Source organism: Leopardus geoffroyi, chromosome D4 (genome assembly GCF_018350155.1).
Source record: "Leopardus geoffroyi isolate Oge1 chromosome D4, O.geoffroyi_Oge1_pat1.0, whole genome shotgun sequence".
Taxonomy (NCBI): Eukaryota; Metazoa; Chordata; class Mammalia; order Carnivora; family Felidae; genus Leopardus; species Leopardus geoffroyi.
In genome coordinates, this window is record NC_059342.1 from 6,166,419 (window position 1) to 6,178,616 (window position 12,198).

The 12,198-nt window shown below is 35.3% G+C and overlaps 1 protein-coding gene across 6 annotated transcripts in view; it reads right to left on the reverse strand.

Annotated features, from left to right (window-relative positions):
• Positions 1-12,198, reverse strand: part of RIC1 (RIC1 homolog, RAB6A GEF complex partner 1) — a 175,251-nt gene that overhangs the window by 91,975 nt on the left and 71,078 nt on the right. For 5 of the 6 annotated variants that reach the window (XR_006710081.1, XR_006710080.1, XR_006710079.1 and 2 more), the window contains exon 3: positions 11,905-11,984. The exons of the other annotated variant lie outside the window; for it this stretch is intronic. Coding sequence is in view for 2 of the 5 variants with exons in the window: in XM_045468544.1 (XP_045324500.1) it covers positions 11,905-11,984 (80 nt within the window). In the remaining 3 variants the exon portion in view is untranslated. The remainder of the gene's footprint in view (positions 1-11,904; positions 11,985-12,198) is intronic. 6 annotated transcript variants of the gene reach the window in all.

Genomic DNA, 12,198 nt, shown 5'->3' on the forward strand with positions numbered 1-12,198 from the left:
TACAAAATGTTCTGCACACATTATCTCAAATGCCACATGTTAATAATCCTTTGAGACAGGCATCATTTTTCCCCTTTTCCCAGAAAAGAAACTAAAGCTTTTGCTCATGGTCACAGAGCTGGTAAGTAAAGGAGTGAGCCTGTAGCTTCAATTCCAGATCCTAGGACACTGATAACTACTAGAGAATTAAGGAGACTAACAATAACCTTTGCAGAAAAAAATATGAGAATGGATGCTAAAGAATGGACTGGGGATGGAGTGGGGAGAAGGAGTGGAATCTGTAGATTAATTAGGAGACTGTCAGTAAGAGTACACAAGGAATGGGGCATCTGGTGGCTCAATCAGTTAAGCGTCTGACTTCGGCTCAGGTCATGATCTCGTGGTTTGTAGGTTCGAGTCCCACGTGAGGCTCTGTGCTGACAGCTTGGAGCCTGCTTCAGATTCTGTGTCTCCCTCTCTCTCTGCCCCTCCCCTATTTGCACTCTGCCTCTCTCTCAAAAATAAACAGTAAAAAATTAAAAAAGAAAAGGACACAACGAAGGACTTGGGACAGTGGCAGCAGAAATGTCTTTTCAGACAGCTTTATCATAGCCTTTTTTAAAAGGAGATAATAAAAGCATACTGAGAATTGTCATCTCTGCTTAGTAATAGAGGCTTGTCAGAGACAGGTACAACTGCATTGTACACATTCCTGGTTGGCATTCAAGCTACTGAGAAATATTATATTCTTCGTTCCTGGGCACTTAAAATTAGGTATGGTCATGTGATTGACTTTGGCCTGTAAACCACAAGGGGGAGTTACTCGTGCACTTCTAGGCAGACACTTTAAGTGCCAAAATTGGTACGCAATGCTATTTTATCCTCTACCACAGGGACATGGCCTATGTCAATGCATAGAGTATACTACATCAAGTAACTAATAGACTGTGGTCCACTAAAACTCAGCAAATCAATAGTCTATGATCATTGTTCATATGTGACTTTATTAAATGTATAGTCTGAGAAGGAGAAAGAAAAAAGAACAAAGAAAACGGAGCACAGTTTAAGAGACTTGTGGAACACTACCATGCATAACAACATGTACAGTGAGAGTCCCAAAGGCAAGGCAAGAGAAGGAAGTAGAAAAAATAACAAGTAACGGTTGAAAATGTCCCTAATCTGATAAAGACATAAATCTAACCATCCACTTAAGGTCAGAAAATTCCAAATAGAATTTTAAAAGATCCATACCATGATACATTATATTCAAACTACCAAAAGACAAAGAGTCTTGAGAGCTGCAGGAAAAGTGACACATCATATACAACAAGGGATCCTCAGTAAGATTAGCAGCCAATTTCTCATCAAAAACCATGGAGGCCAGAGGCAGTGGGATGACATATCTCAAGTGCCGAAAGAAAAAATGTCAACCAAGAATTCTATACCCAGAAAAATTATCCTTCAAAAATAAAGGAGAAATTAAGAGATTTCCAAACCAATGAAAGTTGAGAGAATTTGTTGCAAGTAGACCTTAACTACCAGAACCCCTAAAAGGAGTCCTTTGTGAAGAAACAGAAAGACAATAGAGAATAATCCAGTCTTACAAAGAAATAAAAGAAAAATGATAAAGGTAGCTACACAAGTAAATATAAAGCCAGCAGTGCTATATTTTTGGTTCAAAAATCCACCTTTTTACCTGTGTGATTTAAAAGACTAATGCCTAAAATAGTAATTATAAAGCTATATGTTGGGCACACAATGTATGAAGATGTAATGTGTCACAATAAGAACATAAAAAGGGCGGGACAGATATGTACAGGAACATACTTTTTATATACTACTGAAGCTCAATTGTTTTTTAATGCATTCAGGTTGTTGTGAGTATAAGATGTTAAATGCACTCCTCAAGGCAACCACTAAGAAAATAACATACAGAAAATGAAATGAGAAAGGAATCAGAATGGTACATCACAAAAAATCAAACACAAAAGAAGGCGTTAATGGAAGAACTGAGGGACAAAAAGATATGACACACAGAAAACTAACAGCAAAATGGCAGAAGTCCTTCTTTATCAGTAATCACTTTAAATATCACTCAATTAAACACTCCAATTAAAGGCAAACACTGTCAGAATGGATTTTTTAAAAATATGATTCCATTTCAAATCAAAGTTTTCTATAAGAGACTTACTTTAGATCCAAAGACCCTGAAAGGATGGAAAGAGATCTTCCATACAAACAGCAATTAAACACAGCAAGGGGTTAATAAGAAGACAAAGGACATTACAGACAATCCTCAACTTAAAATGACTTGACTTACATTTTTCCAACTTTACAATGATGTGAAAGTGCTACGCATTCAGTAGAAATCTTACTTCAAATCTGATCTTTCTCAGATACTGGCTAGAGATACAGTATGATAATCTTGTGATGTTGGACAGAGGCAGGAAGCACAGCTCCCAATCAGCCAGGAGATCCCAAGGGTAAACAACCGATACACTTACAAAAATTCTGTACCTGGGGAACCTGGGTGGCTCAGTCAGTTAAGCAACAGACTCTGGATTTTGGCTCAGGTCATAATCTTGCAGTTGTGAGATCAATTCCTGCCTGAGTAAGCAGCCTGCTTGGGATTCTCTCCTTCCCTCTCTCTCTGTTCCTTTCCACTTGTGCTCTCTCTCTCTCTCAAAATAAATAAACTTAAAAAAAAAATATCCTGTACCTGTACAACCATTCTGCTTTTCACTTTCAGTACAGTATTCGATAAATTACATGAGCTATTCGACACTTTATTATAAAATATGCTCTCTGTTACATGATTTTGCCCAACTGTAGGCTAATGTAAGTGTTCTGAGCACATTTAAGGCAGGATGAGCTAAACTTTGATGTTTGGTAAACTAAATGCATTTCCAACTTAATATTTTCAATTTGCAATGGATTTACTGGGGTAAAATCCCATTTAGGTCAAGGAAGATCTGTACATGTAATAAAAGGGTCAATTCAGCCAGAAGAGTACCACAATTACAAACAGATACACCCACAAATATATGAAGCAAATACTGGCCAAACTGAAGGGAGAAACAATTCTATCATAACAGCAGCTGGGAATTTCAATATCCTACTTCCGTCATCGAGAGAACCAGACAGAAGTTCAGAAGGGAAAGAAAGAATCTAAACACTATACACCATTTAGACCTAAAATAAATACGAATACTCCACCCAGCAGCAGCACAATACATGTTCTTTCTCAAATGCACAGGAACATTCTCCAGGACAGAACATCTATCTGGACAGAAAAATATCTCCGTAAATTTCAAAAGACTGAAATCATACAAAGTATCTTATCTCACTACAATGTAGTAAAAGTAGACATCAATCATAAAAGGCAAACTAGAAAATTCACAAATGTGGAAATTAAACATCGCTTAACCAACAGGTCGGAGAAAACCCAAAGGGAAATTAGAAAATACTTTGATGAAAATGAAGACACAACATCATGGGATAAAGTAAATGCAGTGCTTATAGGAAGATTTACAGCTAAAATGCTTACACTGAAGAGGAAAAAAGATCTCAAATCTATAACCTAATTTTACACCTTAAGAAACTAGAAAAAGGAGCAAACTAAACTCAAAACCAACAGAAAGAAGGAGATAATAAAGACTGGATATGAACAAAATAGAGAACAGAGAAAAAAAAAATCAATGAAAGCAAATCAGTTCTTCAGAAACTAATAAAGTTGAAAAAACTAAGAAAAAAAAGATGACTTATTACTAAAATCAGAAGTTAAGGTGGGGACATTACTACTGGATTTGGAGAAATAAAACAGATTACAAGAGAATCCACATATTTAGTGCACTTAAATCCCCTACTTCTCTGGACATAATATCCAGTAGAGGCAGATTATGTTTAATAATTCAGAAGGCAGCCTAGATAACAATAACAACTGCAACTTACTAAGAACACGCTAACTTGTTTTTCTCATTTTATACACACAAAAGCATAAAAAGGGACTTGAAAAGCAGCTTTTCCAAAGTGACTGTGAAAAGGAGACTAGATACAACCCAGGTATCTCTAATTTAAAATGGATTCTCTTCTCTCCATCTCTAAACTGCTGTATCTTTACCTCAAGTAGTAACATCAAGTCCAGTATCATTAAAAAAAGTAGGAAAAATGAAATCAAGCCCATTCCAGAGTTTTGTTTCACTAACATATTTTTCATTAATTAAAAGTACAGTTTCTCAGCTCTCCATGCTAATGAATGTAAGGCATTCTTGTCAACAAGCAGCCCCCACGGGGCAATAAAACTTCCATAGGGTAGGTCAACTATTAATCAAACTTCCCACAGCCTTGAGGAAGCAGACTCCCATCAAACTGACAAAAATCAAAACTCAAACTACAGTACTCAGAAATAGGTCATAAAAATTACAAAGGATGTCTTAAAAGAAAAAAAAATGCCTCTAATTTATGTCAACTGTGCTTTGGAGGGCTAAACAAGGTGACACAGAAAACTGTCACCACACAATTAAAGTCAGCAGGCATTTATTGCAACAGCCTCTGCTGTGTAGGAGATCTCAAATACATTCAAGGCCAGATGAAGAAAATACTAATGTGGTAGATAACCGAATGGATCTGGGAGGTGGAGAGGATGGACAGGAACTTCAGGAGTACAGCTGATCATGCAGGATTTCTCCTGCCAAGGTAACTAACCTAAGTCTGTGCTTTCCTCACAAGTATAGCTCGAGTCCTGCAAGCAAAACTTCCCCTGGCAACCTAGCACATTCCCCTAGCTGCTAGTACCACTTTGGGGAATCATTCGTTCACTTGGCATCTGCTTTTTATCACCATTACCTTTAAACAGTTCTCTCTTCATGAGCAGCTTATCCCTCCTTAGCACCCTATACAAATAGGAGGCATATAATAAATGTTTGATAATGATAATGAAGATCTCATTCCAGATTTTCAGATCTTTTTTCCTCTGATTTTAGTACGGTATAACTGGCATAGAACACTATGATATTAAGAGATAAAACATGATTTGAGATATATATATATATATATATGTGTATATATATATATATTATAAAATGATTACCACAACATTAGTTAACAACCATCACTTTGTGATGAGAACTTATAAGACCTACTTCCTTAGCAACTCAGATTTTTTGAATCTTAAAATGATTCTGGAACGTGCTATGCTTAATCTAGGGACTTCTGGCAATTCTAGGTGGTGAATTCTGGCACCAAGAGGCTCTGGTTCTCCAATTAGTTACAGAAAGGCTCAGAAAGGTTTCTTTCCTCAAACTCCATGCCTCGTATTTGATCATTTGTAGTCAACACAATTGTTTACTAGAGTATCAACAATGAAAGTATTTCTGGGTGAAATAATGATTATCTTGGATGTGCTAAAACACACTCCAGTGAAAAAAGATGGAAAACTGTTCAAGCTGACTGGTGGGCACACAGGCGGCCAGTTTATTATTATACCAATAGAGTAACTAGTACCAAAGTAGCCCTCCAGAAACAACAAAACCCTGGCCAAAATTTATGCAACAACTATAGTCAGACACATGTGAATGGGCAGCACAGGACTGTGATCCTGACTGAAGAAAAACAAAGTTTTCTGATAGAAGTCACTTTTCAGACTACCATGTAGGACGGGAGAACCCAAACATAGTTTGGCACTCTCCGTACGTTGAGGAAAAAAGGATTAAAGTTCAGGAAACTCTAAGTGACCATTTGTGGAGGAGTATCAGAGGCCGAAGATACAGAGAAAGAGCTCTAGAAACCTTCCAGGTTCCCCTGGAGTCTGCATGAATACTAAGCTGTGTGTACATATATGGTGAGACCCCCCAGTGCCCGCCAAAGAATAACTGGCAGGGTTTTAAGCTATAAAGTTCATACAGGGCTGGGAGACATTCCAGTTCTGACCACCCAGGGAGAATACACCTTGTTCAGGACCAGATCATTCAATAGAGAGCTCAGAAGGGCTCAGCTAGCCTACAGTAAAGGTTGAACCCACCCTAAAATCATACAAACAGACTTCAAACAGTTCAAGGCGATCTACAATTTAACAGCCACTCAAAACACAAAATCTCAACATTCCTTAAGGAAAAGAAAACTCAGACACTCGATAATGTTGCACAGTTTCCATCATCTGATCTAAAATCAACAGACATGTGATACGACCCAGCAATTCTACTCCCAGGTATTTATTTACTCGGGAGATATTAAGGTGTAACTGCAGGGTAAACTGGGAATGGAAACTAAAAAGAAGCAGACAAGGTTCACAATTTCACTTTTCATTGTTTTTTGTTGTTTTTTTTTTTAAGCATGATGGGATTGTACATGAGGGATCAGCTATTTATTGGGTATGAGGGAGGACAGGAGAGATGAGAGAAAAGCTTTATATGATATTATGTTTGACTTGAGCTTCTAAATGAGGTGATACAGTTTTGATAAGTAAAACACATAGTCAGGGAGGCGCACCAAGAAAATAGCGAATGAACAGACATTACATAGGAATTGGGATTTCAGTGGACTAAAGGTAGGTGTGGCCAACAGGGGAGTAGTTTTCAGTGCCCAGAATTTATACAGTTACATCGCCATCAATGTTATAAGTGTTCATGCAGCTATGATGTAAGCTAACACATAAAATATATAAAGTTCAATACATATGTACATTTACAGAATATATACATACTGAAATCAAATGACACATGTAATATTTTGAGAAGATCAAAGGGAATAAAAAATATTAGGATAACTAACATACTTTTCAAGTTTATAAAATTAATTTAGAACAAGGTACACTGTTAGAAAGAATACTCTAATTCTACAAAACTTTAAGGGAAAAAAGTAGATAAAGTTTATTTTCCAGAAAACACTAAAATTTTATTAGTAAAATGTTGGGGGAAACTTTCACATCTGTAATCCAGACCTTTTCTCCTCTAAATGTGATATAATTTCAGTAAAATTTCTGTCCCTTAAATGTTACAGGATTTTCGAAAGAGCAGGTCATGTTTAAATTAGAAAATGCGAACCTCGGGGCACCTGGATGGCTCAGTCAGTTAAGCATCCGACTCTGGCTCAGGTCCTGAGCTCAGAGTTCATGAGTTCGAGCCCCACATGGGTCTCTGTGCTGACAGCTTGGAGCCTGGAGCCCCCTTCGAATTCTGTGTCTCCCTCTCTCTCTCTCTGCCCCTCCCCCGCTCTCAAAAATAAACAAACTTAAAAAAATTTTTTTTTAAAAGAAAGAAAATGAGAACTTTAAGGAGCTATTCCCTACTTGCTTCCCACCTGACACTACTTCTTTAAGTCAGCTGGTAAAAAGTCTGAAATCTAATAACCTATGTTGGGGGTGAGGAAAAGGAAACGAGAGGTTGAGTTTTAATAGTTGTTGTGGAGGTTTTTTCCGGTGAAGATAATCTGTATATCTTTAATATAATTACATTTACTGAATTTTAGAATATATATATATATATATATATATATATATTTTTTTTTTTTTTTTTTTTGTTAAATAAAACTTTGTCCTCAGGAAGGCTGGTCTCTGACAAAAAAGGTTGACAGAGTGGAAAGACAGAATAAAAGAAAAAAATCTCTACTCTCAACAAAGTATACATTATGATGACATATTTAAATGATTTTCATTATGATAAAATTAAATATGATTCACAGTTTTAAGATCTACTAAACTCATATTTAAATATAAACAAGTGAACACATTCATTCCAGCGAAACACAAGTTATTTCTGATTCCTCCCTGGCACAGTTTCTTCCATTACTTTCAGTGCCAGTTCCAAGACATGGAAGAAAAAGCCAAGATGACCTTTAGTGGACAAGTCCATCCACTGGTCTGTATGGCTCACATGAAAGGACATTTTAATACAGAATGAAATGTACAAAGGCACAAAAGATATAAGAGGTGAAACTTATTAATCAAAGAAATAAATGACCTCTGAGGATAAAGAGTCATGTGATAAGGATGCCACCACTGTTGAAAGTGGACTCCCAACATCGACAGGAAGGATGCTGGACACACTAGGTGGAAACTACAAAAGATGATGGGGATATCTGACCTGTTCTCAGCTGCAGCATAATGGAAAAAGACATGCAGTTTAAGGTTAAGATGCTGTCACACAATACAGAGAAGCGGAGATACTCTAGAAAAACTCATGTGATGAACTCATAAAATTTACAGAAGAGAAACAAGGGATAACAGTGTTTCTATAACCGAACAGAATACAACTAACTACTGGCCTCAATTACACTGCTTCTATTCTTAAGAACTATTACATATAAACCACTCCAGATCCTTTGTCCTATTTTTGACTCCCTACTCCTCAAATAAACCCCAAACTAACAGATGACTAGATGGGCATAAATAAGGTCGAGGCAGTAAAGTATCGGTCGTTACGAGTAATACACTATTGGGGCACCTGGGTGGCTCATTCGGTCCAGCATCTGACTTCATTTTCGGCTCAGGTCATAATCTCATGCATTTGTAGATTCGAGCCCAACGTTGGGCTCCACACTGACAGTGCAGAGCCTGCTTGGGTTTATCTCTGCCCTCCCCCAACAGTGTCAATAAATAAACTAAAAAAAAAAAAAAAAAAAAAAGAGTAATACACTATAAGCTAAACACTTACGTCTGAATCATGGCCATGCCACTTACTAGTGACTATCGACTAGTCAGTTACTTAGCCTCTCTGTGCTGCAGTAATTGTACCTAACTACCTCAACAGGGTTGTTACAAGGATTAAATTAGTTAGGAAAAGTGCTTCGAATACTGTCTTGACAGAGCTTACAATGGCACAGATGGCGATGATGATACACTGTCAAAACTAAACATTTTTTTTAAACTCTCCTCAAATCCATGTATGAATCACTTTCCAAGTTTTAAAAACATGAACTCCTATATTCCTCCCAACAAACTGAAGAAACAAATATTCTTATTCCCATTTTATAAATAGGTTCTACAGAAAATCTAAGAAACTAACCAGGGTACAGTAGCCTGGCACTAAAATATACAAGGAGATTCTAATTTGCTCTGCAAAACTGTTTCCCTATAAGATATTTTGTTGGATTCTATATAGCAATTACTAGAAGTTAAACTGGGAAACAAGTACATTATCAAGTCAAATATTAAAAAACTAAAAATCACTTAACATATACATATAAAATATGATTTACACATTAAATCACTTTTTATATATTTATTCGGACAGAATCACTTAAAATATTAGAAACACAGTAAAAATTTGGTGAAGGAAAAAGTATTTAAAAATAGTATTAACAGCAGCAGCTGTCCTTCATTAATTTTCCCACAAACTAGGCAGTTACGTGAGCACTTAATACGCATGATCTCATGTAATCCTATGAAATGATCACTACAGTTGTCTCACTGTACAGATGAGGAAACTCCGGTTTGGAAGGTATTAAGTAATTTGACAGAAGTTACACAGCTGAAAAGAGAAGGAGTGGACGCCCAATGCCAGGTCTACAGGACGCCAAAACCTCGCCCTTTGACTAAGGCAATGCACTCCTCATGCCACTAGGGCAGGACACACTCTCCCGAGCCACAGAGTGAAACCCATGATCGTCAAGACAGTGGAAGAAAGCCCACACTTTTAAAACACACAATGTATTTTATTTAGTCCTCTAGTCTATATACTGTCAAATGCAGCAAAGTTCACGCACTATCAGAACTACTACTTAGTTAAGGGGCGTCCTCTACAGTCTTAAAATCAGAAGGTAAGCAACTCTTTTTAAATTCTCTGCAACACCAAAAGTGAGTCTCAAAACACTATTCCAAATCACTGTAAACATATGAAATCGTGGTAGTGACTTGAAATAATGGAAATGGTATTTTTCATTGCGTCGACAGATGTTATCTCCCTACCCTGCCCATCTATACTAGTATAAATCAAGTAATTATAGGAGCATGTCTACATCAAGCAAGAAAATGGGTTTAAAGGTGCTAGTTCAAAATGCACAAGTAAATGAAATTAAAGACACTAATTACAACAGTTCTTCAAAAGGCTCACAAAATTATCACTTAGAATGAAAAAGTAAGTTTTATATTACCCATAAAACTGCATTTAAAATTTCTAAATACATCCTATCAAAATATCCATAACACGTTAAACAGTAGTACAATTTATATACCGAAAGAGTTTTTGCATTAAAATTTTTTATTGAAAAAATCAAATTAAATTCCATCATTTAAAGAATTTCTGTACTTTACAAAAGATTTCCAAAAGTCAACTTACACCTCAACTAATACTATAGTACAAAAATAGGTGGCTTATGGAATCAGAAAACATAGATAGTTCCTTAAAATCTATGCTAAAGGGATCTGAGTTACATTCTACATGGCCTACATTTCCCTTTCCCAAAGTGTATTCTCAAGAATTTTAACCAGTATTGAACAACTTTCATAACACAATTTTTTAAATAAAATTTTGCACTGTTTATACATTTTTCAAATACATTGACACTTTTAAACCATAATGAATATACTGTATGTAAATCAAAAATCCTAGAAAATTCAAAAGCTGAAAGAAGCTGAAAACTCACTAAAGTTCTACCATTTAGGAGCAATTACTATACACATATATTGCTCTAGCTTTTTTTAAGATAATTTTTGTTTTGTTTTGCAAAGTTGCAGTCACATTACATGTATAATTTTATGTGACTCGTTTCTCTACTCAGCATAATATGATCAGGTTCTCAAGTTTATAAATGTTTTGAAATATTACATTTAATGATTATATATTATTTGAGAAGAATGTACCACAGTTAACTTCCATACCAAAATTCTCTATTATCACACTTTTGTGTAGATCTACTATCAGAAGCTTATAAGAACACATTTTACTATTCCTCTACTGGCAGAGCAGTAATTTTTAAAAAAACAAAAACTACCTTTACATATTAAAACTGTATGTTTCTAAAAGATTTGTTTTTAAAGTTTTGAGTTATTAGTATTTAGTTTGAGCTACTAATTAACACAAGTTTCTTTTGTGTTTGTTAGTTATATTTCCTCTTATTACTTTTACCTATTTATCTTTTGAAATCTTTGGGTTTCTTAGCAATTTGTCTCCTTAAAATATAAGATATATTTTATACATAAAATTACATAAAATATAATATTTTATGAAAATATAAAGATAGAAAGCCTCGGCCCTATTTACTGAAAAAACTTCCTCCAGTTTGTTACTTTTAACACTGTTCTTTTTTTCCTGTTAATTTTGAGAAATTTAAACTTTCATATATTAAAATGTATTTTCTGTCTAATTTCTTATATACCTAATAAATTCTGGCCATCTCCTACCATCTAGAAGTGTGGTAAGTATTCACTTATATATTCATCCAGCTTTAATGGTTTGATCTTTTGCTTTAAAATTAGGATGTTCTTTTATTTCAAAAGTTCTTTCAATAAAATGTTCTTTTATTTCAAAAGTAAAGCAAAAATTTTAAGGAAAAAAAATGCAAAACATACACAACAACATAGCTTAAAGATCAAGTTCTAACCAAGAGGTAACCCCTGCTTGGGGTACACTTTTCTTCTCTGCATGTATAAAACACTACAGGAGTTAAGTGTCAGTAACTTATATTGACATTTCATTTCTTTCCCTCCTGATGTTTTAGCTCCCCCCTAACAAGGCCTGGAGAATGCTAGACTATATTAGTAGTGATCCTGAATGTCCAAGAAGAGATACAGTACATTCTAATTACTTAGTTACAGAATTCTTTATTCAAGTAATGATAGTTAGAGGAGACCTGGCAATTTTTGACATACTATTTTTAAAATACTGACTTGGCTTTATTTTATTCACTTCAGACAATGCAAAACTGGGATGTTTTTTATGAATATAAAGTATGCAAGTCAATTGTTAAAAGAATGAAAGACAACAAACTTACTTGGGATACACTGGTTCATAAAGGTACTTGTCCCCTCTTGTAGATGTAATATGAAAAAACAAGATGTAGCCATATGCAGTCTGAAAGATAAATTTTATTTGCCATGAATTAAAGGGTAAGGCTATGACTAAAACCTTATATTTCATTTTTATATATTCTTACTTTGAAAACACTTCACTCTTGGGAACCCTCTTCTGAAGAGCTATAGTCTAACTATCCAATTAAAACAAAAAGACTTTAATACAACCCATCTTGTTTAACGTAACCCATGAAGAGTTTTTATAATATTTCACA